Source organism: Schistocerca cancellata, chromosome 5, assembly GCF_023864275.1.
Source record: "Schistocerca cancellata isolate TAMUIC-IGC-003103 chromosome 5, iqSchCanc2.1, whole genome shotgun sequence".
NCBI classification, from domain to species: Eukaryota; Metazoa; Arthropoda; class Insecta; order Orthoptera; family Acrididae; genus Schistocerca; species Schistocerca cancellata.
In genome coordinates this window covers 408,968,923-408,995,831 of record NC_064630.1, presented here as the reverse complement: position 1 = coordinate 408,995,831, position 26,909 = coordinate 408,968,923, and the positions used below count along the sequence as shown (strand labels likewise).

The 26,909-nt window shown below is 37.8% G+C and overlaps 1 protein-coding gene across 1 annotated transcript in view; it reads right to left on the bottom strand.

The window, feature by feature from the left end:
* LOC126188569 (hexokinase type 2-like) overlaps nucleotides 1-26,909 on the bottom strand; it is a 184,109-nt gene that overhangs the window by 108,556 nt on the left and 48,644 nt on the right. The window contains exon 5 of the mRNA XM_049930171.1: nucleotides 14,127-14,226. Coding sequence (XP_049786128.1) covers nucleotides 14,127-14,226 — 100 coding nt within the window. The remainder of the gene's footprint in view (nucleotides 1-14,126; nucleotides 14,227-26,909) is intronic.

Genomic DNA, 26,909 nt, shown 5'->3' with positions numbered 1-26,909 from the left:
GAGTTTGTGGCACAACTTGACTAGCAGAAGGAATCGGTTGGTAGGACATATTATGAGGCATAAAGAGATCACCAATTTAGTATTCAAGGGCAGCGTGGAGGGTAAAAATCATAGAGGGAGACCAAGTGATGAATACACTAAGCAGATTCAGAAGGATGTAGGCTGCAGTACATACTGGGAGATGAAGCAGCTTGCACAGGATAGAGTAGCATGGAGAGCTGCATCAAACCAGTCTCAGGACTGAAGACCACAACAACAACAACATCTAACACGGCAGATGCAAGTGATGCAGCCATTAACGCTGTGGTCCTTCATCAGGTGAAGGGTTTGTGCAACCACTTCATTTCTTCTCACGAAAGTTGTCTGCCTCCCAACATAAATGGTCCACTTTTTAATGAGAAATTTTTGACATTTACGAAGCCTTTGGACATTTCCATGACGACATCAAGAGTAGGCCAGTGACTATACATACAGACCCCAAGTCGCTGGCCAATGCAGCGCGTATCCTCAAAACAGAGCTCCTCCCCCCACTCCCCCAAACTCTTCCGACACATGGACCTAATATGTCAATTCACTACTGATGTCTGTTACATATAGGGTGCAGAAAATGTCATTGCTGACTACATGTCACAAGTTGGTACGATCTTATTCTCTTGGGACTTTGACAAACTAGCAGCCCAGCAACAGATGGATGATGACATACAGCAGTTATTACACAGTGAGTCTACCTCACTCTCAATCAAGCTGCACTGGATTCTGGGTTCTCCCCTACTGGTGCTCTGTGACATTTCCACAGGTAAGGCCTGCCCCTTAGTTCCAGCTGTCTAGTGCCATAAGATTTTTGCTACTATCCATGTCCTTACACATCCTAGTATTTGGGGCACCACATGCCAATAACGGACAATTTTGTATGGACAGAGTTTAGGGAAAAATTGCAAAAACTCATCCTGTGCATGCGTACCCTGCCAATGCTCAAAGGTTGGTTCCCAAGCATATCCACCATTGAACTCGTTTGACATTCCTAAAGACAGATTCTGTTATGTACATCTCAACCTGATCATCAGCCCGATGCCCCCTTCAGATGGTTTTCAATACATCCTGTCTATCATTGGCCATGTTAGTCAGTGGGTCGAGGCCTTTCTGATCAAGGGCATAACAACCAACTCTGTCGCATGGGCCTTTATTGCTTTCTGGATCGTGCAGCTCAACTGTCTGTCTTCAGTCACAGTGATGGACCAGGAATGAAAATTTGAGGCTGTTCTTTTTTCCAAGCTGTGTGACCAGTGTGGTGCAAATAAAGTATGTACAAGAGCCTATCATCCGCAGAGCAATGGGCTCATTGAGTGCTGGCACAGCACTTTAAAAGCCATGCTGATGTGCCATGACATGTCTTGGTCAGAGGATCTCTCCTGGGTCCTACCTGGCATCTGTACAGCCTTCAAAGAGGATTTAAAGGCCTCCCTAAGAGACTTTTGTATGGGCAACCTCTCATTCTTCTGGCACAGGCCAAGGGCACACATGGGCCCTTGTGTCTTCGTGCACAAAGACATACATGTTTGTGATTATGTGATGTTGCGTGATGACACGGTGCGACCCGCACTGCACCCCCACCCCCACCCCCACCCCCACCCCCCCACTTGGGCACCGGGCACACATAAACTATTATGTCACTCAATGCAGGCTTTTGACATACTGCTCCACAGAAAAAGACAAACAGTGTCTGTCTTGCATCTCAAACCAGCTTGGTGGCTCAATGACAAAGCAAACTTGGAAGACAACTTCCTGCCCAATCCCACTTCCACATGGTCCCTCGCTCCCAGTGCTCCTAATGTGGTGAGCTCAGTTAAGAAAACTATTAAATTATGAGAAAGAAGTACCCGCCAGTATTCACATACAGGGAGCAAACCAACAACAGACATACATAAGAGTTTTACTTACTGAAGTTAAGTACTAGGGAACCTAGGGAACACTTCTGCTCCACATAGACTTTTTTTTATAATTTGAGGATCAGTTAGATATTCTCCACATTTGTTTCCAACAACATTACGCTATAACTTATGTTGCTCTAGTGAATGGAGTCTGCCCCAAAGTTATTATTCAGAGTGCACAGCGAGCTGTTACAATTTGCATTTCCAATATTTTAATAAGTCCAGTTTATGTGGAAACTATGCAGACTTGTGCACATGCTTGATTCTCTCCTCAGCTTTGTCCCTTAGTATATATGGTGACTTGTTAATGACCAGTGCTTTGCTATTATTGGCAAACAGTACTGTTCCCAACCAAATTACATTTTAATAAAAGCCATTGACGTATGAAACACTCTTGGGCACAGCACACTTTCTTGAGACTCTCTTACATCATTGTATGCTGAATTGCAGAGGTGGTTTGCAGCATGGTTAGGTTTTGTTTGGGATATTTACTCCATTTTTATTAGGTATGATTGAAATAACCTATTTTTTTATCACCCTTGTTTCTAATACATCCATTTTATTTAGTAGTATTTTTCCATCTACTCTGTCCAAAGCTATTTTTTAAGATGAGGAAAGTCTTACTTACATGTCTTTTGTCCAGTGCATCTAAGGCAACATTTGTGAATTGGGATATTGTTGATCTTGTGTTTTTCCAGGTTTCATGCCAATCTGTTCTTTACATACAAGATTTTTCTACTTAAACCAGCCGATGAGTCTATTTTTCATTATAATTTCCACTAACTTGGGTAAGAATGTAAGTAATGATATGGATCCACAAATTTCTTTCTCACATTTTTTATGAGGGAGCAGGATGTTTTCTTGTTGTAAGAAGTCTGGAAAGAAACCTGTGGTGAACAATTTGTTTGTATTGTGCACAATGTGGCCTTTTATGCTGCCTATACAAATGTAAAACTGCACACAGGCACTTCACCTTAATTTTCAAGGTATTATTTTTTGTTATTATGCACAGCATTGCTCATTTCTTCCATAGTGGTGAGTGGCAGTATCATTCAGTTTGGTTTGCTGTTGAGACCAAACTTCTGTTGTTGCTGGGAAGCTATGTTGTTGAAGTAGTCATATAAAAATGTGCTAGTTTATTTATATTCTATACCATTATACCATTGCATAATTTGTACATTTACTTTTCTTCCTACTGTTTAGTTATGTTCCACAATTTCTGTAGTTACATAAATTTGGTCCTTTATAGCAGCTAGTCCAACTAGCTCTGCAGATGATGAAGATATTGAAGAAATGTATGATGAGATAAAAGAAATTATTCAGGTAGTGAAGGGAGATGAAAATTTAATAGTCATGGGTGACTGGAATTTGATAGTAGGAAAAGGGAGAGAAGGTAATGTAGTAGGTGAATATGGATTGGGGGGAAGAAATGAAAGAGGAAGCCACCTGGTAGAATTTTGCACAGAGCATAACTTAATGATAGCTAACACTTGGTTCAAGAATCATAAAAGAAGGTAGTATACATGGAAGAAGCCTGGAGATACTGACGGGTTTCAGATAGATTATATAATGGTAAGACAGAGATTTAGGAATCAGGTTCTAAATTGTAGGACATTTCCAGGGGCAGATGTGGACTCTGACCACAATCTATTGGTTATGAACTGTAGATTAAAACTGAAGAAACTGCAAAAAGGTGGGAATTTAAGGAGATGGGACCTGGATAAACTGACTAAACCAGAGGTTGTACAGGGTTTCAGGGAGAGCATAAGGGAACAATTGGCAGGAATGGGGGAAGGAAATACAGTAGAAGAAGAATGGGTAGCTTTGAGGGATGAACTAGTGAAGGCAGCAGAGGATCAAATAGTTAAAAAGACGAGGGCTAGGAGAAACCCTTGGGTAACAGAAGAGATACTGAATTTAATTGATGAAAGGAGAAAATACAAATATGCAGTAAATGAAACAGTCAAAAAGGAATACAAACGTCTCAAAAATGAGATCAACAGGAAGTGCAAAATGGCTAAGCAGGCATGGCTAGAGGACAAATGTAAGGATTTAGAGGCTTATCTCACTAGGGGTAAGATAGATACTGCCTACAGGAAAATTAAAGACACCTTTGGAGAAAAAAGAACCACTTGTATGAATATCAAGAGCTCAGATGGAAACCCAGTTCTAAGCAAAGAAGGGAAAGCAGAAAGTTGGAAGGAGTATATAGAGGGACTATACGAGGGCGATGCACTTGAGGGCAATGTTATAGAAAGGGAAGATAATGTAGATGAAGATGAAATGGGAGATATGATACTGTGTGAAGAGTTTGACAGAGCACTGAAAGACCTCAGCCGAAACAAGGCCCCAGCAGCAGACAACATTCCATTAGAACTACTGACAGCCTTGGGAGAGCCAGTCCTAACAAAACTCTACCATCTGGTGAGCAAAATGTATGTGACAGGCAAAATACCCTCAGACTTCAGGAAGAATATAATAATTCCAGTCACAAAGAATGCAGGCATCAACAGATGTGAAAATTACCGAACTATCAGTTTAATAAGTAATGGCTACAAAATACTAACGCGAATTCTTTACAGATGAATGGAAAAACTGGTAGAAGCTGACCTCAGGGAAGATCAGTTTGGATTCCATAGAAATATGGGATCACGTGAGGCAATACTGACCCTATGACTTATCATAGAAGCTAGACTAAGAAAAGGAAAAGCTACATTTCTAGCATTTGTAGACTTGGAGAAAGCTTTTGACAATGTTGACTGAAATACTCTCTTTCAAATTCTGAAGGTGGCAGGGGTAAAATACAGGGAGCAAAAGGCTATTTACAATTTGTACAGAAACCAGATGGCAGTTATAAGAGTCGAAGGGCATGAAAGGGAAGCAGTGGTTGGGAAGTGAGTGAGACAGGGTTGTAGCCTCTCCCCGATGTTGTTCAATCTGTATATTGAGCAAGCAGTAAAGAAAACAAAAGAAAAGTTCGGAGTGGGTATTAAAATCCATGGAGAAGGAATAAAAACTTTAAGGTTTGCCGATGACATTGTAATTCTGTCAGAGACAGCTAAGGACTTGGAAGAGCAGTTAAATGGAATGGACAGTGCCTTGAAAGGAGGATATCAGATGAACATCAAGAAAAGCAAAACAAGGCTAATGCAATGTAGTCGAATTAAGTCGGGTGATGCTGAGGGAATTTGATTAGGAAATAGACACTTAAAGTAGTAAAGGAGTTTTGCTATTTGGGGAGCAAAATAACTGATGATGGTCGAAGTAGAGAGGATATAAAATGTAGACTGGCAATGGCAAGGAAAGCGTTTCTGAAGAAGAGAAATTTGTTAGCATCGAGTATAGATTTAAGTATCAGGAAGTCGTTTCTGAAAGTATTTGTATGGAGTGTAGACATGTATGGAAGTGAAACATGGACGATAAATAGTTTGGACAAGAAGAGAATAGAAGCATTCAAAATGTGGTGCTACAGAAGAATGCTGATGATTAGATGGGAAGATCACATAACTAACGAGGAGGTACTGAATAGGGTTGGGGAGAAGAGGAGTTTGTGGCACAACTAGACTAGAAGAAGGGATTGGTTAGTAGGATATGTTCTGAGGCATCGAGGGATCACCAATTTAGTATTGGAGGGCGGTGTGGAGGGTAAAAATCGCAGAGGGAGACCAAGAGATGAATACACTAAGCAGATTCAGAGGGATGTAGGCTGCAGTACGTACTGGGAGATGAAGAAGCTTGCACAGGACAGAGTAGCATGTAGAGCTGCATCAAACCAGTCACAGGACTGAAGACCACAACAACAACAACAATGACATGATCACTGCAACAATTTCTAAGTGATAAATTCAACAAGGAGAATGATGTCCAAAATGCCATCTCCAGATATTTTGCTCAAAAACTAATTTATTTTTAACAATCCAGCATCAAAAATTCCCACACTAGATCACAAAAGATTGTTGATAATGAGGCTGATTACATCACTGATTAAAAAAATTGTTTAACAATTTATAGGTTTGAATTTAATGTAAGTAAACAAAATTACTTTCCAATCTCTCTAATATTTACCTGATGCAGTAACAGTAAAATTTCTCCATTCGAAAGGCATGTTTATTGGTTCAAACATTTACAGGCAATGCTAGTAAATGCACTTGTGTACTGAATGTTAACATGAAGAAATATAAACAAATCCATAAACTGTGGCTCTGCATGAATGCTATAATGTAGACAGTTCTGCCTTTACAGTGATGCCTTTACCTATAATGAAGTACTATCTGAAAAATGTTGCCCCAATAAACAGTCAGATTCTGATGAGATTTCAAATTAGTGCAAAGTCTGAAAACTTGCTTTAAATGTACAGAAATGTAAAACTGTGCAGTTTGGAAAATTCAGTAAAATTGTAGCCTATGACTGAAACATCAGTGGGTCACAACTGGAATAAACTGACTTATGAAATAACTGGATATACCCAGTTGCAGGTATATAAAATGGAATGATTACATAGGCTCAGTCATTGATAAAGCAGGTGGTAGACTTTGGTTCATTGGGACATTGGCAGGATATATGGCAAATGCTGCCAGTTAACAAAGGATACTGCTCACAAAACGCATGTGCATCATTTTTCAGAATATTGCTAAAATGTGTGGGAGATATACCAGAAAAAGACTAATAGCAACCTTTATATTTGTGCCTTCAGATTTGTGCTGTTCTGGTTGTATCAATATTTCCACATATTCATAAGAAGTATTGCACATGCCTTGCTGGTTTCTATGAGATAGTTTACCATTCTCTTCAATCAGATAACTTTTTGCTACCACAACATGATCACCATATTTGTGTTGGTTGATTTTTTGCCAACCTAGAACATTTATACCCATTGCTGATCTTAGTTACGTGAAGGTATTGTGTGCTGTAACAATAATGCCAATTGTGTTGATCCATGTGTGTTGTTGCACATAGTGATTGTTAATTTTATTTACAAAACTGAGTGAAGAGGCTATATCTGCTAAATCTAGTGATTCCCATCAACTTTTGTGTCACTCTTTTGACACATTAATCCATTACATTAAGCTGGCTGCTCTGGAAAAAGTAGGCTGGACTTGTCTCAGCAGCCAAGGTGCTATGAGCTGATCACAAGCTTCCACTCCCAGCATCCTCCACTCAGGGGCTAAATGAAATTTGCAATCACTACACATTTTTTTGCATTTAATCCCTTATTATGAATCCTCGAGTTATCTCAGTTTTAATGTTTTGACAGAAACTTAAAATCCTGAGTATACTAGAGCAAATTAAGAACAGACCTTCAAAAAAATAAAACCCTGCTTATATCCGTTTCTGCACTAATAGTTAGGTGTTCAGCCACTAGAGAGCATCTGGTTCTACAGTTTTAGCCTGGCTGTCATGTTTTGGTTGAACTGGTTGCTGTTAGATACCATCATTACTGTGTGCATCTTTGGATACTCAACAACAAAACATGCGGTTTCAGCCTCTCTCTTGTATAGTTGTTTACACAATGCCTTCCAAAAGAGGATGGCTATTGTCCACCTGCTTTCGACATTGCATTTAGTGGCTCAGAAAATAACAAAAAAGTGATGTTACTTCATTAGAGACAGAAAGTGACAACAGTTTTCCGATGAGTGACAAGTGCTTGCCAGTGATATGAGACAAATACATCCGCTGTGCTCCAGCCAGCTCCCCAAGATTTAGGCTCACAGAAACCATTGTTTAATATATGATTAGACTTCAAAGCTACATAGAAGCTAAAAAAATGACTTCAAGTTTCAGGATATTTTAGTTAAAGTCCAGTGGACAAGTATACTTGGGATTTTATCATTGTTGATCTCCAAAGTTTCGTAACTCATTACTTTGAGCATTAAAAGCTATCTTTATATGTTTGTATCTAATGCTATACATTATAGTATGTTTTTCATTAATAAAAAAAATTATTTTTTGAACATGATTCACAAAAATCATTATGTTAAGGAGTTAAACCTCACAACTCATAAATCTGCACTTACTTGCTATTTTTAGAGTTCACATTATTCTCACAGTGATGGGTGTTTGCATTTGGGTGTCTGCATAGCCCAGGAGAGTGCATTTGAGTGTCCGCATGGTTGTATCTATGAAGATGTATACTTTGGCCAGAGAAAGAGCAAAAGCTCAAAAGCTAGTGTAAATACTATTTTCTGTTGCATGTTTCTTTGCATGCCATATCAGTCAGCTATAAATGAGTGAAAAAATATCTTGTTGGAAATTGTTTACAACATTTGCTTGTCTTTTTCAAATCCTGGGTATGAATTCTATCTATAATGCACACTGCAGCACTGCATCCATGTGGTGAAACTCAGTGAGTGGCACCCATTATCTATAAATTGCTATCCATATGGTACAGCCTCACTAGCTTTCATCACATGAGCACTTACCGAATGCAACTTACAGGCTCCTGGCCCCGCCACATAGCTAAGGGAATATGGCTGTTAGTTATATTATAGCGCAGTGCAAGGCCTATGGAAGAGCATCAAGCCTGCACCACACTGTAACTTTGCACATTTAATAGCTGCATGACTGCAAGAAGTGCTAGTGACTGTGTCATTAGGGGAAGTATTGCTGATCATTTTCAAAAACTTTCAATAAGTTGAGCAAAATTTATTTGCCCTCTCTTTTGCACACTGCAGTCAAATGGACTCCTTGCAGTTAGGGCATGAGCTTCCAGTGTTATAACATACACTGATGAGCCAAACCATTATAATCATTATCCACTCTGACAGTGAATGACACCTGGTGGTGTTTTAGGCATGTGACGTGGCAAGAAAAGGATATAAAAGCAGCAGAGATGAATGAGTAATGATTCTAGCAGTGATACCTGCCACAGATGGGGAAAGCCATGACAGAAGCAACTTTAACACAGAGCAGATTGTTATAGCAAATTGCCTGGGAATAAGCATTTAGGAAATGGCAAATGTGATTAACAATACTATGAAAAGAGTAGTTGCTACTCATCATATAGCAGAGGGTAGTTGCTACTCACCATATAGCAGAGATGCTGAGTTACAGATAGGCACAACAAAAAGACTCACAAAATAAGCTTTAGGCCAGCAAGGTCACGTTAAAAATAGACAACAGGTGCGCGCGCACACACACACACACACACACACACACACACACACATATATGCAACTCACACGTATGACTACAGTCTCTTGCAGCTGAAGTCACACTGCCAGAGACTGCAGTTGTGTGTAGTTGTGTCTGCACATGTCAGCATCTCCACTATATGGTGAGAAGCAACTATCATTTTCATAATATGGTCATATTCCATCCTGGATTTTCCATTCTTCAACTGTGATTAACTGTTTACATGCTATTGTGATAAGCACCTAAGGAACTGTGTTGCTGGACAGTGAAACCATCATCAGGTGACGAGGTGATTGACATACAGACTGTGCAGGTAGCAGGCTTTCCTTAAGATGACAAAGTGCAATGCTGGTGGAGGTGCAAATGTTTCAGAACATACCACTCAGTGAGCATTGTTGGATATGTTGCCCCAGTGGCATCATTAAATATGACACACAGTGGGCACAGGACAATCAAGATTGAACTGAGAATGAATGCAAGCATGTCACATGGTCGGGTGTACTATGTTTCTTGCACCACCAGGTTGATGGTTGCGTCCAAATATGTCAGACAGGCAATGGCTGCTTTATAACATACACTGCATCATGGCCACAGGCTGGTGGAGGTAGCCTTATGCTGTCAGGGACATTCACCTGGGCTACCGTGGGGCACGTGACAGGAATCGAAGGCACCATGACTGTTGCGGACTACATGTACATCATTGCAGACCACTTGCATCCATTCATGGTTGATTTCTGCCCTGACAATGATGACATCTTCCAGCAAGTATTCCATGCCGCACAGCTAGAATGATGCCACAATGATTTGAGAAGCTTGACAGTGCACTCATATGAGCAAACAAATTTGCATGGTCTGAACCCTATAGAACTCATATCGAGAGCTACTTCTGCACCCACAAACCAATGTCCTATAATTTACTGGAATTGCATGACTTGTGCATGGTCATCTGGTGCCATTTACCTGCAGAAAATTACCAAGGACATCTAGAATCCATGTCATGCACAATTGTTGCTGTATTACATTCCAAAGGAGGACCAACATAGTGTTAAGCAAGTGCTGATTATGCTTTGGCTTAATAGTGTATGTTAGAGAGATAATTGAAGAGAAAGAAATAATTTTAAAACTGGCCAAGAATATTACTATGTATTGAGAAATGAAGAGGTTCTTTTATACTGTAAGAAAGGAAGAGGTTCATTAAGATTGTAAGGAAATAAGTAACTGTATTATGGATGATAAAATATGAAGTGTGAATATCCTGTAAGTTGCAAATGCTTGGTTTTGAGAAATATATACTGACAAATTTCAGACAACCTTCCAGCCACGTCAAATGGTTTCAAATCCACAAGCTTTCGGCCACGTACTCCACGGCCAATGTCAAGTGGTGACTATCATATTGTTGCTGCTGTCATCCTTGTACAACAGCCCTACCATCTGTGGTGTCACTGATGAGCATTCCAGTGCCATATAGAAAGATTAGCCAGCAGGCATAAAATCCATTCAATCTTCAGCCTCAATCAAAAATTCAACTACCCATTAGGACAGTGAAAGATGATGCAGACCTCACAACATGAGGTATATACAAAATACCATGTGGTTGTAAGCAGTTTTACATTGGACAGACTGCACATATTGTTGAACAGCACTGTACAGAACATGAAAGGTGTTTCCACTCATGGTGTTCTGAGAAATTAGTGATAGCAGAAGATGCTCTGGAAAACAAACATTGAACTGCTTTTGGCAAAACATTTAATGTATGGACAAATGGTTTTTGAGGCAGCATCATAAAACTAATGGTCAAGATAAAAATTTCTGCAAAAACCATGAATAAAGACAATGATTTGCAGTTAAGCACAGCTTGGCACCCAGCCTTTGTAAGTTTGAAGTGGGCACAGCGGTCTTGCAAACAAAACATAATCTTGTATGGCATTAGACTGGGAAACAGTGATGTCATAGGTAGTAACACCACTATATAAGGACAGCAGCAGAAACCAATCAACAGTCACCACTTGACAATGGCAAAGGTGTACTTGGTCAAAAACTCATGGATTTTAAACGATTTTACATAGCTGGAAGCCTAAATGAATACTGTTGTTGTTGTGGTCTTCAGTCCTGAGACTGGTTTGATGCAGCTCTCCATGCTACTCTATCCTGTGCAAGCTTCTTCATCTCCCAGTAACTACTGCAACCTACATCCTTCTGAATCTGTTTAGTGTATTCATCTCTTGGTCTCCCCCTACGATTTTTACCCTCCACGCTGCCCTCCAATACTAAATTGGTGATCCCTTGATGCCTCAGAACATGTCCTACCAACCGATCCCTTCTTCTGGTCAAGTTGTGCCAGAAACTCCTCTTCTCCCCAATCCTATTCAGTACCTCCTCATTAGTTATGTGATCTACACATCTAATCTTCAGCATTCTTCTGTAGCACCACATTTCGAAAGCTTCTATTCTCTTCTTGTCCAAACTATTTACCGTCCATGTTTCACTTCCATACATGGCTACACTCCATACAAATACTTTCAGAAATGATTTCCTGACACTTAAATCTATATTCGATGTTAACAAATTTCTCTTCTTCAGAAACGCTTTCCTTGCCATTGCCAGTCTACATTTTATATCCTCTCTACTTCGACCATCATCAGTTATTTTGCTCCCCAAATAGCAAAACTCCTTTACTACTTTAAGTGTCTCATTTCCTAATCTAATACCCTCAACATCACCTGACTTAATTCGACTACATTCCATTGTCCTCATTTTGCTTTTGTTGATGTTCATCTTATATCCTCCTTTCAAGACACTGTCCATTCCATTCAACTGCTCTTCCAAGTCCTTTGCTGTCTCTGACAGAATTACAATGTCATCGGCGAACCTCAAAGTTTTTATTTCTTCTCCATGGATTTTAATACCTACTCCGAATTTTTCTTTTGTTTCCTTTACTGCTTGCTCAATATACAGATTGAATAACATCGGGGAGAGGCTACAACCCTGTCTTACTCCCTTCCCAACCACTGCTTCCCTTTCATGTCCCTCGACTCTTATAACTGCCATCTGGTTTCTGTACAAATTGTAGATAGCTTTTCGCTCCCTGTATTTTACCCCTGCCACCTTTAGAATTTGAAAGAGAGTATTCCAGTCAACATTGTCAAAAGCTTTCTCTAAGTCTACAAATGCTAGAAACGTAGGTTTGCCTTTCCTTAATCTTTCTTCTAAGATAAGTCGTAAAGTCAGTATTGCCTCACGTGTTCCAGTATTTCTACGGAATCCAAACTGATCTTCCCCAAGGTCGGCTTCTACTAGTTTTTCCATTTGTCTGTAAATAATTCGTGTTAGTATTTTGCAGCTGTGGCTTATTAAACTGATTGTTCGGTAATTCTCACATCTGTCAACACCTGCTTTCTTAGGGATTGGAATTATAATATTCTTCTTGAAGTCTGAGGGTATTTCGCCTGTTTCATACATCTTGCTCACCAGATGGTAGAGTTTTGTCAGGACTGGCTCTCCCAAGGCCGTCAGTAGTTCCAATGGAATGTTGTCTACTCCGGGGGCCTTGTTTCGTCTCAGGTCTTTCAGTGCTCTGTCAAACTCTTCACGCAGTATCGTATCTCCCATTTCATCTTCATCTACATCCTCTTCCATTTCCATAATATTGTCCTCAAGTGCATTGCCCTTGTATAGACCCTCTATATACTCCTTCCACCTTTCTGCTTTCCCTTCTTTGCTTAGAACTGGGTTTCCATCTGAGCTCTTGATGTTCATACAAGTGGTTCTCTTATCTCCAAAGGTCTCTTTAATTTTCCTGTAGGCAGTATCTATCTTACCTCTAGTGAGATAAGCCTCTACATCCTTACATTTGTCCTCTAGCCATCCCTGCTTAGCCATTTTGCACTTCCTGTCGATCTCATTTTTGAGACGTTTGTATTCCTTTTTGCCTGCTTCATTTACTGCATTTTTATATTTTCTCCTTTCATCAATTAAATTCAATATTTCTTCTGTAACCCAAGGATTTCTACTAGCCCTCATCTTTTTACCTACTTGATCCTCTGCTGCCTTCACTACTTCACCCCTCAAAGCTACCCATTCTTCTTCTACTGTATTTCTTTCCCCCATTCCTGTCAATTGTTCCCTTATGCTCTCCCTGAAACTCTGTACAACCTCTGGTTCTTTCAGTTTATCCAGGTCCCATCTCCTTAAATTCCCACCTTTTTGCAGTTTCTTCAGTTTTAATCTACAGGTCATAACCAATAGATTGTGGTCAGAGTCCACATCTGCCCCTGGAAATGTCTTACAATTTAAAACCTGGTTCCTAAATCTCTGTCTTACCATTATATAATCTATCTGATACCTTTTAGTAAATGAATACTGTCATTATGAAAGTTGTTTGGCTGAAACTGTATTATAATTTTGTTTCATCTGACTAAAAATGAAGTACAATAATTATCTATGTTTGTTTGCATTTTAGAACAAGTTGATTTGAAATGACAATGTAAAGGTACACAAAAAAACTGATAAAAATCCTTGAAGTAATGTTGTGATGTACAACCAACTTAAGAAGTCATTGGGAGTGGGGACAATAGGTGATGGTCTTCCCCAGTAAATTGTATAACAAGTCATCATGGAAAAGAAAGGACTAACATAAAAAAGTTGCAAAACAGCATGCAATTAAAATGAGAACTTGGCTAAAAGAAAACAGAGTGTAAATAGTCTGAAACTTTATTTTATTTGTATTTGCACAACTTATACCTGCAAAATCTATTCTTTTTCCCATTCCTAAGAAGTCATCACATATATATGTGAGACATGAGCCATAATTCAACAACAAACTGACTCTAATCATATGGGACAACTGCTTTACACATCTGCTCATAGATCCTTCTTAAAGATTGAAGGACATGCATTCTTTCCTAGTCACATTAGATGGCCAATTGCTCCAGTGACACTTAATAATTTAATACATAATTTTTACCTTATATAGTTTTTCCTACTGACAAATGCCATAGAACTATAGACTTATGGATTGTGGGAAAGCAAATAGGATGTATCAAAAATGTGATGTAATTCATTTCTTACCAATGATGAGTCCTATTTTTGTGTTGTGATCCTTCCATGCACATGACATCAGCGTACCTGTAGTGTCATTAAGAACTGCAGCAATGTTAATCTTCACATCCTATACATAAAAAGATTGTTGTCTAAGTACATTACAAATATCTTGTCATTCTTATACTCAGTGATGCAAGTTAAAAGAGTTATTGATCTTCCCAACATTCCACTCAAATATTCTGGAACTTAGGACAAAGCAATTGAAACTGAGTATGGAAAACAGCATCAGCAAAGAAAAAGTAGACTCTACATGTAAAACAAAGAAATGGCTTCTCTAAGTTTCATTCTGAGGCTGACAGATTTTCTTCATGTTATATAGAGTTAGCATTTCCATTTTTGAACAATACTAACACTGTAATCAAAAAGATAGGTCAAAAAGGTATGGTACTCTTTACCATTTCTTTGTGAATGAAGGGATTTTGGTTTGTATGTTATAAAGTTTACATATTCTCCAACACCACGATTCAATTTAATTATGGACCAATATCATGAGAGGCACACTGAAAGTATCAACATTTTCTTAGCAACTGCTTCATGTAAAATTTTAACTATTATTATCTTCCACCAAGACAAGCATCACATCAAGCAGTGCTGTAACAACATTTTTTTTTACTGCCATCTTTAGATCTATTGTCTATCTTTATGTAATATGTCATGTTTACAAGATCTTTACAACTTGTTACAGGATGTAATAAATAACAAAGTTATGATTCAGGATTGGGTCAATAGTAATAGTAGCAATAAACTGATAGTAATGGAATAATGATCATTCTGAAACAGTATCAAAAATATTATTTATTAGGAATAACATCAATATACAGTGTCAGTTCAATGACCAGTTTGATGCAACTCTCCTCACTAGTGGATCCTATGCAAGCCTCTTCATCTCTACGATTTCTCCATCCCCTCCACCTCCCCACACACATGCCACCACTGCCAAAATGAAGATTTCTCTACGACCCAGGATCTGTACTGTCAGCTGATCTCTTCTATTGGTCAGGTTTTGCCATACATTTCTTTCTACCCAACTTGATTCAGTATTTTTTCACTGGTTATTCTATCCACTCACCTAATCTTCAAACATCATTCAGTAGCACCACATTGTATTCCCCTAATCTCTTCTTGTATGAACTGTAATACAGTGTCACTTCAGTATAAGGCTAAACACATAAACGCCTTTGGAAAAGGCTTCCCAAGATTGAGTTTGTGTTCTTAATTAACAAATCTCTCTTTTTAAGAAATATGTTTCTTGCACTGCCCTCTGCAGTTTGTATCATCTCTACTTATACGATCTTTAGTTATTTTGCTACGCAAATAGCAAAACTTACATATTACTTTTAGGGCCGGTCATGGAATTGTTGCTGACTGCAGATAATGTTTGATCCTAGTTCAGAAAATGAATCCAGCTCACAAATTAAATATGTTGTATAACACAGATCACATGACAATGTTCACTGATGATATGAATTAACATGAGGCATGCTTGGTAACACCACAAAAGACAGCTAGCAACAAGATTGTCACTCTTCAACCTCAGATGTTTCTGCACATCAGTGACTCACACTATTTATTATTGAAGGTCTTATGCTGTAAACATGCAGAAAAATAAGCAGAAGGAACTTCTCAGACTTCAAGAAACTTCTCTATAGTCGAAAAACTTCAAAATAGTCAGATATGTGTAAAGTAAATGGCAAGAAACAATATAATTTGCTGCACTTAAGGCTCTGTAACATAGGAAAACAGCATATGGTGTATTCAAGTGGTGTGGTTTCAAAAGATAATGTTGTCATAGATATCCTTATAACAAATATTATAAAGAATACATCATTCAGCAGATGATAATTCTCAGCCATTTGGCATTGTCCATTAAGTGCCATGGCTGATCTGAAAGCAAATACAAATGGTAGACAACAGTGTTGTTACATCATAGTTTCAGAAGTATATTAAGCATGATAAAAGCACACATATTACAGGTCAAAGGTCTTAATGGCCAAAAGCTTTATTTGTGAGTCTTTTTGTTGTGTTTATCTGCAACTCAGCATCTCTGCTATATGGTGAGTAGCAACTTTCCTTTTCATAATATTGTTACATTCCATCCTGGATTTTCCATTGTTTGAATATTACAGATCACTGACCATGGCTTAGATTCCTGTGAGGATGAAATTTGCATAATCAGTTTAAATAGAGCAGTCATCAATCCAAAGGTGAGCTGACCACCACATTAATTTACTGAGCATGGTAGTATACAGGAGGCAGTATACCCTTGTCTTCGTCAGACCTTTGAACAGAGTTACCCAACCAGGTATATGGGGACCAAAAAGTTAATGAGAACTCAGATCCATGTTGCAGTTCAGCATTCTGTACAGTAAGAATCATTGCCAGAGGCAAAAGAAGCGATAAACGAAAATAAATAAATAAATAAATAAAATTAGTCTCAAAGCCCAGACTTTTAAAACCAAAGTCCAGCATTTAATCACGAAGATACAAACAATACAGAGCTTCATCTAATAATTTGGCAACAAAAACAACTTTGCTAACTGACTGACATGTTGAAATGTAACTGCTAGATCAGGAAAACCATTTACTGCAGTTTCTGATTCCAGATCTACATGTGCGTAGGTGATACACATTCCAATTGTGACAAAGACAGTCACAGAAACTGTCACAGAAACTGATTTGTGTGATAACTTTGACAATGTGAGTACTCCTTATATCATATTTTTATTGTGTTTACTAGAATTTTGTGTTCATGTTTCTTGCTTTGATGCATATTAAATTTACTTAAGACAATTTAAAGTAATTTAGTAATTTATGTTTACATCTATATCCACATCTACATAACTACTCTGCAATTCACATTTAAGAGTCTGGCAGGGGGTTAATTGAATCACTTTCATACTCATTCCGTACCATTCTACTCTCGAACAGCACTTATGCATTTTGCAAATAATAAAATGATGGATGAGAGTAGCAGCCTTGGAAAATTTTTACCATTTCTAAATATATTGACTGATAACTATCAAAAAATATTTCACCAGGCGAAGATGCTGTAGTCAACGAGACAATGGTTCCTTGGAGGTCACAACTAAGGTTCAGACAATACATACCAATGAAATCATATAAGTATGGTATAAAATTTTTCAAACTATGCTCCACTGAAGGGTATACATGGCCCACAAGAGTATATTCTGGATGATATACCAATCTAAGAAAGAAATTTAGCATGGCTAAAAATGTCTATATTGAACTTGCACTTTTGTATGAGCTATGAATTCACAATCAAATACCTTAAATTTAAAATGCATGTTGTTGAAACAGTAACCATGGAAGAGAGATGAAACGCTAGCACATGAAGATGACAATGGTACTGTGGTGCTAAAATGGAGGCACACTTGCAATGTTGGGATGTTACCAACAAAACACATACCTATTATGACATCAAACTCAGATTCTACGCACCACAGTCATACTCTGAAACAGAAACCTTTGGCAATACTGGCATATAATAATTGAAAAACTGCCATTGACAGAAGTGATCAAATGAGGTCATACTCCACAACGAAAAGGAAGGATATGAAGTGGTATTGGAAGTTAGCACAACATTTGCTTTTAGGAACAAGTATAGTAAATGCTCACATCATGTACCAGGGGACACACATACAAAAATATAAATAAGAAAATTTAGGGGACATGTCATTGACGAATTATTGTCCATGGAAAATGCCTATATTAATGATGTGCACTGTATATTACCAGAAGGAATGGCAAACTGCCAAATGCCAAGCAGCAAAGAAAAATGTGAAAACAACCTTGACCTATAGTTTCAATTGTCCAAAATCACCTCAGATGTGTTGAGCGTGTTTTAATGATTGTCATGCAACATACACTACTGGCCATTGAAATTGCTACACCACAAAGATGACGTGCTACAGACGCAAAATTTAACTGATAGGAAGAAGATGCTGTGATATGCAAATGATTAGCTTTTCAGAGCATTCACACAAGGTTGGTGCCAGTGGCGACACCTACAACATGCTGACATGAGGAAAGTTTCCAACCGATTTCTCATACACAAAAAGCAGTTGACCAGCGTTGCCTGGTGAAAAGTTGTTGTGGTGCCTTGTGTATGAAGGAGAAATGCATACCATCACATTTCCGCCTTTGATAAAGGTTGATTGTAGCCTATCGCGATTGCGGTTTATTGTATCACGACATTGCTGCTCGCGTTGGTCGAGATCCAATGACTGTTAGCAGAACATGGAATCAGTGGGTTCAGGAGGGTAATACGGAACGCCGGGCTGGATCCCAATGGCCTCGTATCACTTGCAGTCGAGATGACAGGCATCTTATCCGCTTGGCTGTAATGGATCGTGCAGCCACGTATCGATCCCCGAGTCAACAGGTGGGGATGTTTGCAAGACAACAACCATCTGCACAAACAGTTTGATGATGTTTGCAGCAGCATGGACTATCAGCTCGGAGACCATGGCTGCGGTTACCCTTGATGCTGCATCATAGACAGGAGCCCCTGCGATGGTGTACTCAACAACAAACCTGGGGGCACGAATGGCAAAATGTTATTTTTTCGGATGAATCCAGGTTCTGTTTACAAAATCATGATGGCCACGTCCATGTTTGGTGACATCGCGGTGAACGCACATTGGAAGTGTGTATTCATCATTGCCATATGGGTGCCATTGGTTACACATCTCAGTCACCTCTTGTTTGCATTGACGGCACTTTGAACAGTGGACATTACATTTCAGATGTGTTACAACCCGTGGCTCTACCCTTCATTCAATCCCTGCGAAACCCTACATTTCAGCAGTGTAATGCAGACCGTATGTTGCAGGTCCTGTACGGGCCTTTCTGGATACAGAAAATGTTCAATTGCTGCCCTGGCCAGCACATTCTCCAGATCTCTCACCAATTGAAATCGTCTGGCCAATGGTGGCTGAGCAACTGGCTCATCACAATACGCAAGTCACTACTCTTGATGGTTGTGGTATCATGTTGAAGCTGCATGGGCAGCTGTACCTGTACACGTCATTCAGGCTCTGTTTGACTCAATGCCCAGGCATATCAAGACCGTTATTACGGCCAGAGGTGGTTGTTCTGGGTACTGATTTCTCAGGATCTATGCACCCAAATCGTGTGAAAATGTGATCACATGTCAGTTCTAGTATAATATATTTGTCCAATGAATACCCGTTTATCATTTGCATTTCTTCAAAAATGTTCAAATGTGTGTGAAATCTTATGAGACTTAACTGCTAAGGTCATCAGTCCCTAAGCTTACACACTATTTAACCTAAATTATCCTAAGGACAAACGCACACACCCATGCCCAAGGGAGGACTCGAACCTCCGTCGGCACCAGCCGCACAGTCCATGACTTTGCATTTCTTCTCGGTGTAGCAATTTTAATGACCAGTAGTGTAGTACGATGTAACATGTTATCCTAAATATAAATCAATAAAACATATATTTTATGTGTATATTGTTTGTTTGTTTATGTTGTACATCCTATAGTTATTTTTTCGTGCTTATTCCACTAAAATTCTTTGAAAACTTCAACTGCAAATCCTATCAACTTGATCAAGAAGAGTTTCACCCCTATTTGAGTGATTTACTCATTACCTAGACATAGATGGCATGGTAACAAACAAGTTAAAAATAAACAGTGTATGGATAAGACAGTAAAGTTGCAGAATTATGGATGCATTCTTAGTGACAATGTGATAGCATGCCTAATGAATATAATTCAAGAATGTGAGAACCAACACCCTGCCTACTGGATGGACATACCCTACACAAAAATTGAGATGAAACAGATCCTAACATTTATAGAGGGATGTTCCTCTTGGCAGTGACCTATACAATCTTGTTTATTGCACTTTTAAACAGAGCTGGAAGAATACTTGATCCACAGTTAGGAGAGATCGAGAAGAGTAGACCATAACTAGAACAAGTCATAAATTTAAAGCACATCTTTAGAAATTACCATAATCAGAAGCTTCAAATATGTGGTAACATTTGCAGGTTTTAGAATGGCATACAATTCTATTGTTAGAAATACATTACTCAGCATTTTGAAAGAGTCTGAACTAGATAATGAAACAGCAGAAATAATTAAAGCAGCTTTAACCAACACAACACCAAAAGTAAAATTTATATGAGCACTGTAAGAAAATTTTGAAAAGCTCAGATTAAAGACAAGGAAATGGCTTTTCACCACTCCTTTTTACCGTGCATTAGAGGAAGTGATTATAGAATGGACAAAGGCCAAAATACTAAGGGTATACAATTAGGGAGAAATTCAAACAAGAGCACTGTAGATTGTTTTAACATTTGCAAATGATGTGACAGTTATTACAGATTCAACTGAAAGTGCACAAGAACAAATGACTAAACTAAAACATCAAGCAGTAAAAGTTGGATTAAAAATCTCATTTGAAAAACATCAGTAATGCAACTCAAAAGCTTCAAATAAATAACAACAAAATATCTAAAGTAGACTGTTCTAAGTATATAGGAGAATGGATACTAAACAACATAGACTAGAATACATAAAATGGAGAGGGCCTTTCAAATAACAAGGAACACATATACTAAATAAAATCTTAAACATGGAACACTATGAAATGGTGGTCATACCCTAAATACTCTATGCAGACTATAGAAGGGACAGCTTGCAAAGTTGGAATAAGGCTGAATGAAGAAACCCAAGAAAAATATTAGGACACAAAAGCAGCAGTGAATCAGAATAGATTAAGATTTAACACATAAACACCTATAACTGAAAATTGAAAAGTTAACAGATAAAATGAGAAAAGAGAGATTAAAATTCTATGGACACATATGCAAGATGAACACTGTGAGAATAACTAATTTTTTTATGTACTAAACAATTACAGATCCAAAATCACCTAGCTGGGGGAAGTAGGAAGAGATATCAAACACATGAGAACCAATGTGGACACAGTAAGAAACAGAACACTGTCTAAATAAGCAAAAGAGAAAGCAGGCTTTCAGGACAGGAAAAAAAATCAAGAGTTGGAAGAAAGTGGATGCAGTAAGAGAATGAACAACATTCTTGAAGAATGAAAGAAATGTGGGTCCAAAGAGAACTAAAGTTGAAAACATAGAAGCAGAAATTACGTTGAAACTTCCTGGAAGATTAAAGCTGTGTGTCAGAGTAGAACTTGAACCTAAGACCTCTGTGGGCAGGTACTATGAGGAGAGGCCATGACTGTTTGGGAAGCTCAGTTGGTTGAGTTCTTGCCTGCTAAAGGCAGGTCCAACACACAATTTTAATTTTCCAGGAAGTCTCATACAGTGCACACTCCACTGCAAAGTGAAAAGTATGTTCTGGGAACAATCCATCAGGCTTTGGCTAAGCCATGTCTCTGTAATACCCTTTCTCTCTGGAGTGCTAGTCTTGAAAGTTTCACAGGAGAACTTCTGTGAAGTTTGGTAGGTAGGAGATGAAGTACTGGCAGAAGTGAAGCTGTGAGGATGGGTCGTGAGTTGTATTAGTCAGTTGTCAATTCTACTATGAAACTCTTCAATGGTGTAGGAGGAGTTGGCAAACAATAAACAGTTTAAGTTCCTCTTAAATTGAACTTTATTTGCAGTTAACCTTTCTAGGGCTGCTGGAAAGTTACTGAAAATGTATGTTCCTAAGTACTGGACACCTTTCTGGACCAAAATGATTGACTTCAAATCTTTTGCATTTTCAGTATACATAATTTAAAAATTGAGGAATCAGTTTATTCTACATATTTCCATTCATTAGTAGAGTCATTTTTGGGGCAAAGTGAGTTGTGTGAATTATATCTGATGTTAGTTCTAAAACAAACTGAGAAGAGAATTTAAAAAAATTGGTATTCTGATAAGAGCTTAACAATACAACTTGCTAGAACATATTAAATGTCTTGTAGATATGGTAAAGTATTCGAATTTAAGACAGAATTTGAGAGTTTAGTGTTCTCAAGTATTTGCACAGAAACTCTTAAAATTAAAGCTCTCGGTATTTTGAAATCAATGCTGTCACTTTAATAGAACAATCGAATATAACATTAAGTCATTTCACGCTATTGCAGTTAAATAAAATGTATGTCTTTGCCTTTTTTTCCAATCCCACAGACCTTTCTCCAAAATGATTCATGAAATAAAATTAATGTAACGTAATGCCTTCTTGTCTAGGATTCAGAATGGGGCTTTATCTTGTGGGGCAAAACTCTTCAACTACCTCCCATCTAGTACAAAGAAAGAAATCAGGAATCTCACTAAATCAAGGAGGAAATTGACAACACACATTATTAACTGCTTCTGAAAATGATCTAGACTCAAGGAGCAAATTACTGTCAGCTGATTGATAAGCATCAATGCTCATGACTCACAGGCCTACATCTATATAGCACACCCAGAATATACTTTGTTATGAGAAATATCATTGCAGTGTCTTAAACTGTGTAAAGAGTGTAGTGTGCAAAAATTAAGCTAGCAATACAAAGTAAACAGCAGTTATTTAATATAATGGAGAAAGCAGCAGTTGCTTTCACAGCACCAGAACTACTTTGTTTCTTGAGGGAGCCACGCATGACTAAATTATTTCACCTAGTGTGCAAGATATATGAGACAGGCAGAATATCCTCAAACTTCAGAAAGAATTTCAAAGATGGCAGGTGCTGACAGATGTGAATACTACTTAACCATCAGTTTAATAATTCTTGGTTGCAAAATACTGGCACAAATTATTTATAGAAGAATAGAGAAACGTAGGACCCAAGGAACATCACTTTGTGTTCCAGAGAAATGTAAGTACATGCAAGGCTTATTGACCCTATGGCTTATTGAAGTACATAGGTTGAAGAAAGGCAATCCTATGTTTATAGCATTTTCTTGTAGGGATAGCAAACAGCCAATGGTTTCAATGTTTGTAAAAAGTCTTCTTCAGAAGGAAATATGGACAACTGGATATGAACAAATGAAAACCATGGCCCATATGTCGAAGTTTTGGACTTCATCATCAATGAAGCAGTGCAAATATGACTATCTGAGTCCCTTATTAATCGAGGCGGTGGTTTCCAGCTAAATTCTGCATGGAATCCCATCATAGAGAAACTTTATGCTCTGCATAATCAGCGCCATTTGCCAAGCGAAAACATCTGATCTGATATCAATGAAGCCAGAAGTCACGTGGGGGTATGTGACGCAGTGCACAGAGTTGCAGGCAAACAGCGTATGGGCAACCCCAACTGGACACTCCTCACATGTGCCAACAGGGTCTTAAATACATGAGCTCAGGGCCTTTCCTGTCAGTATTCAGCTGAAGATGGCCAGAAGACTGCACTGAAACATCGTGGCAGCAGGTTGCAAACATCTGGCAGATTGTCCAAAATTTTATGGAACAATCTGTACGCCATGAAGGTTTTAAATCTCACAACTGGTTTACACGTTGTGGCAGAGGTACACTAAAATGTAGCCAAAAGGCATCAGTCAAACATAAAATTTCGCCTTCATATTAAATTAAAACATGCACAAATGGTTGCTGAAATATGATATTTCCTCGCCAATGTATAGCTAGTGTACTCATTACAGTACGCAAAAATTAGACTAGCAATACAAGGTAAACAGCTGTTATTTAATATAACTGAGAAAGCACTAGCTGTATATGGAAGTGAAATTTTATATTTTACTGGTGCCTTTCAGCTAAACTTCAATGTACTTCTATCAGAACGTGTAATCCTCTATATTTCCTTCCAAAGAAGGCGTTTTTATAAATGTTAAAACCACAGTAAAGGGGTTTCAATAAACCATCCAATTTGCAACTGATTGGATGTTTACTATTTCTACAAGAAGGTTTCATTCTAAGGTTGCTGCTCCAACCATGTACAAAATTTTGAAATTTTTATGGTATTTGTAGATTTAGAGAAACCTTTGGACAATGTTAACTGGTCTACACTCTCTGGAATTCTACAGGAGCAAAATGTTATTTACAGCTTGTACAGCAAGCAGAAAGCAATTACAAGAGCCAAAGGACATGAAAGGGAAGCTGTTGTTGAGAAAGGAGTGAGACAGAGTTGCAGCCCATCCCCAGTGTTATTTAATTTTTAAGGGACACCAAAGAAAAATTTGCAATAGGAATTAACATTCAGCGAGAAGAAATGAAAACTTACAGGTTAGCCAATGACACACAATTTTGTCATAGATGCCAAAGGATTTGGAAGAGAGTTAATGGAATGGATAGTGTGTTGAAAAGAAATTATAATATGAACATCAACAAAGCAAAACAATGGCAATGGATTGCAATTGAATTAAAGCAGGCAATTCTGAGGGAATTAGATTAGGAAATGGCAAACTAAAAGCAGTAGATGAGTTTTGCTATTTGGGTACTAAAATAACTGATGATGGCCAAAGTAGAAAGGATATAAAATACAGGTTGGAAATAGGAATTAATATGTAACATCAATTTAAGTGATAGAAACTCTTTTCTGAAGGTATTTTTCTGGTATGTATCCTTGTATCAAAGTGAAACATGTGTGACAAATAGTTCAGGCAAGAAGAGAAGATATCCTTTTGAAATGTGATGATATAGATGAATGTTGATGATTAGATGTCTAGATCAAATAACAAATGAGGAAGTACTGAATCAAATTGTGGAGAAAGTAAATATATGCCACACACTGAAAGAAGGTAGAAACTCTTTTCTGAAGGTATTTTTCTGGTATGTATCCTTGTATCAAAGTGAAACATGTATGACAAATAGTTCAGGCAAGAAGAGAAGATATCCTTTTGAAATGTGATGATATAGATGAATGTTGATAATTAGATGTCTAGATCAAATAACAAATGAGGAAGTACTGAATCAAATTGTGGAGAAAGTAAATATATGCCACACACTGAAAGAAGGTATCAAGAAATTGTCAATTTGGAAGTGGAGGGAAGTGGGGGGAGGGGAGGTGAAATTGTAGAGGAAGACCAAGGCTTGAATACAATAAGCAGGTTCAAATGGATGTAGGTTGTGGTAATCATGCAGAGTAAAGAGGCCTGCACAGTATACACTAGCATAGAGAGCCACATCAAACAAGTCCTTGGACTGAAGACCACAACAAGAACAACAAAAAATTTAGCTTATGCAAGCACAAATAGTTTACTGCCATTGAATAACAGTTAATTATTAATTCAGTTTCTAATACCTGTTTCACTCTGTTAATGTATATCTTGGATTGTTTCACCCTGAAGTTCTTCCTTCTGAATCTCTACAGAATCCAATGAAAAAAATAAAAAAAATTAGTCAACCAATCATTGGGTGGATCATGACTTCAGGGCCACATTTATGTACACACTATTTAAGCAGTAGCCTAAGGGCCTACACCACAAAGGGACACACACACTGAAAATTTAACATTAAAAGTTTTTTTGTTGCAGGCCCACTTTTAATAGTACAAGATTAGAGACATGTTTATTTTACAGTCTTATTTAGCTGATTTTTTTTTTTTGGTGGACAGTATATGGGAAATAAATGAGCATTCACCTCTCAAACTCCATGCACCCTAGCATCAAATGCCCTGTGGTGCTCAGTCACACACATGGGGCTTCAGTTGTCAAAATCACTAAGACTTTTAAAAGCATGCTTGATTTGGAGCTTGAAGTATATTCAGTGTTGTGGAAAGCTGATTTCTTCAGTACCTCATTCCATCTAAAATGAGATGCATAAATTTATTTACTTTGTTTATTTATTTATACTGTTTTAAAAGTCCTTAAGCTCTTCAATCAATCGAAAACCATTCACATAACTTAATTAATTAAGGAGCTATTGTGGACAATGCAGAAGATAGCTTACCAACTCATGATGTCATACTAAAGTTAAGGTGACCATCATGAGCATTTTAGTTGGGAATTCTAAGTTCAGTGCTGAAAGTGACATTTTAAGAGATATAACCTATGAATAAAGTATAAGTAGTTTCATTAGTATCAAGTGAATGTGCAAACCAATTAGTCAGTAATATTATTTAAAACTTACATTCGCATAAGTATTGTATATGAATTAAATGTAAGTATAATATGTATTCATCCAACAAAGATGTTTGAAGTCAAAATATCATCTTTAAACTCAGTGGCATTGATAAAAGTTTTACAGAATAAAATAATAAACCTTAAAATGTAGCATTATAGATTTTTAATCTGAAAATTGTTCTAAAATTATATTTTTACAGGTTAGTTGTCAGAAAATTTCCACTGGTGAGGCTCACAACACAGGTTCAGCTTAATAGTCCGTAGATCATAATACTGTCACAGCAGCATGAAAGCTTCATTGCAGTTTAATGTTTTATTTTATAAGAATAATCTACAATAGTGTCTTATCTTGGTAGTAACAATACACTTAGTAAAGCAAAACTTGGATTTGAGAAAGGTTGTTATGTACACATTCACCCATCATTCTTGGATTGTCACTCACTTGGTAGATTATACAAGAATTAAATGTCTTATCCAATGCATTTGATGGAGTAAATAACAATATTTTGATACAAAAACTAAGGTTTTATAGAATTAATGCTAACAAATATCTCACAGTATATTTAACAAAAAGAGTGCACTATGTCTACTCCATAATCCACCAACTGCTGACAGGGGACACTGTTCTGAGTGGGAGGGAATCATTAATGGAGCTCCACAATGTTCAATACTTGGTTCTCCGTTATTTCTCATACATGTTAATAATCTTTCATTAATATACTTCTA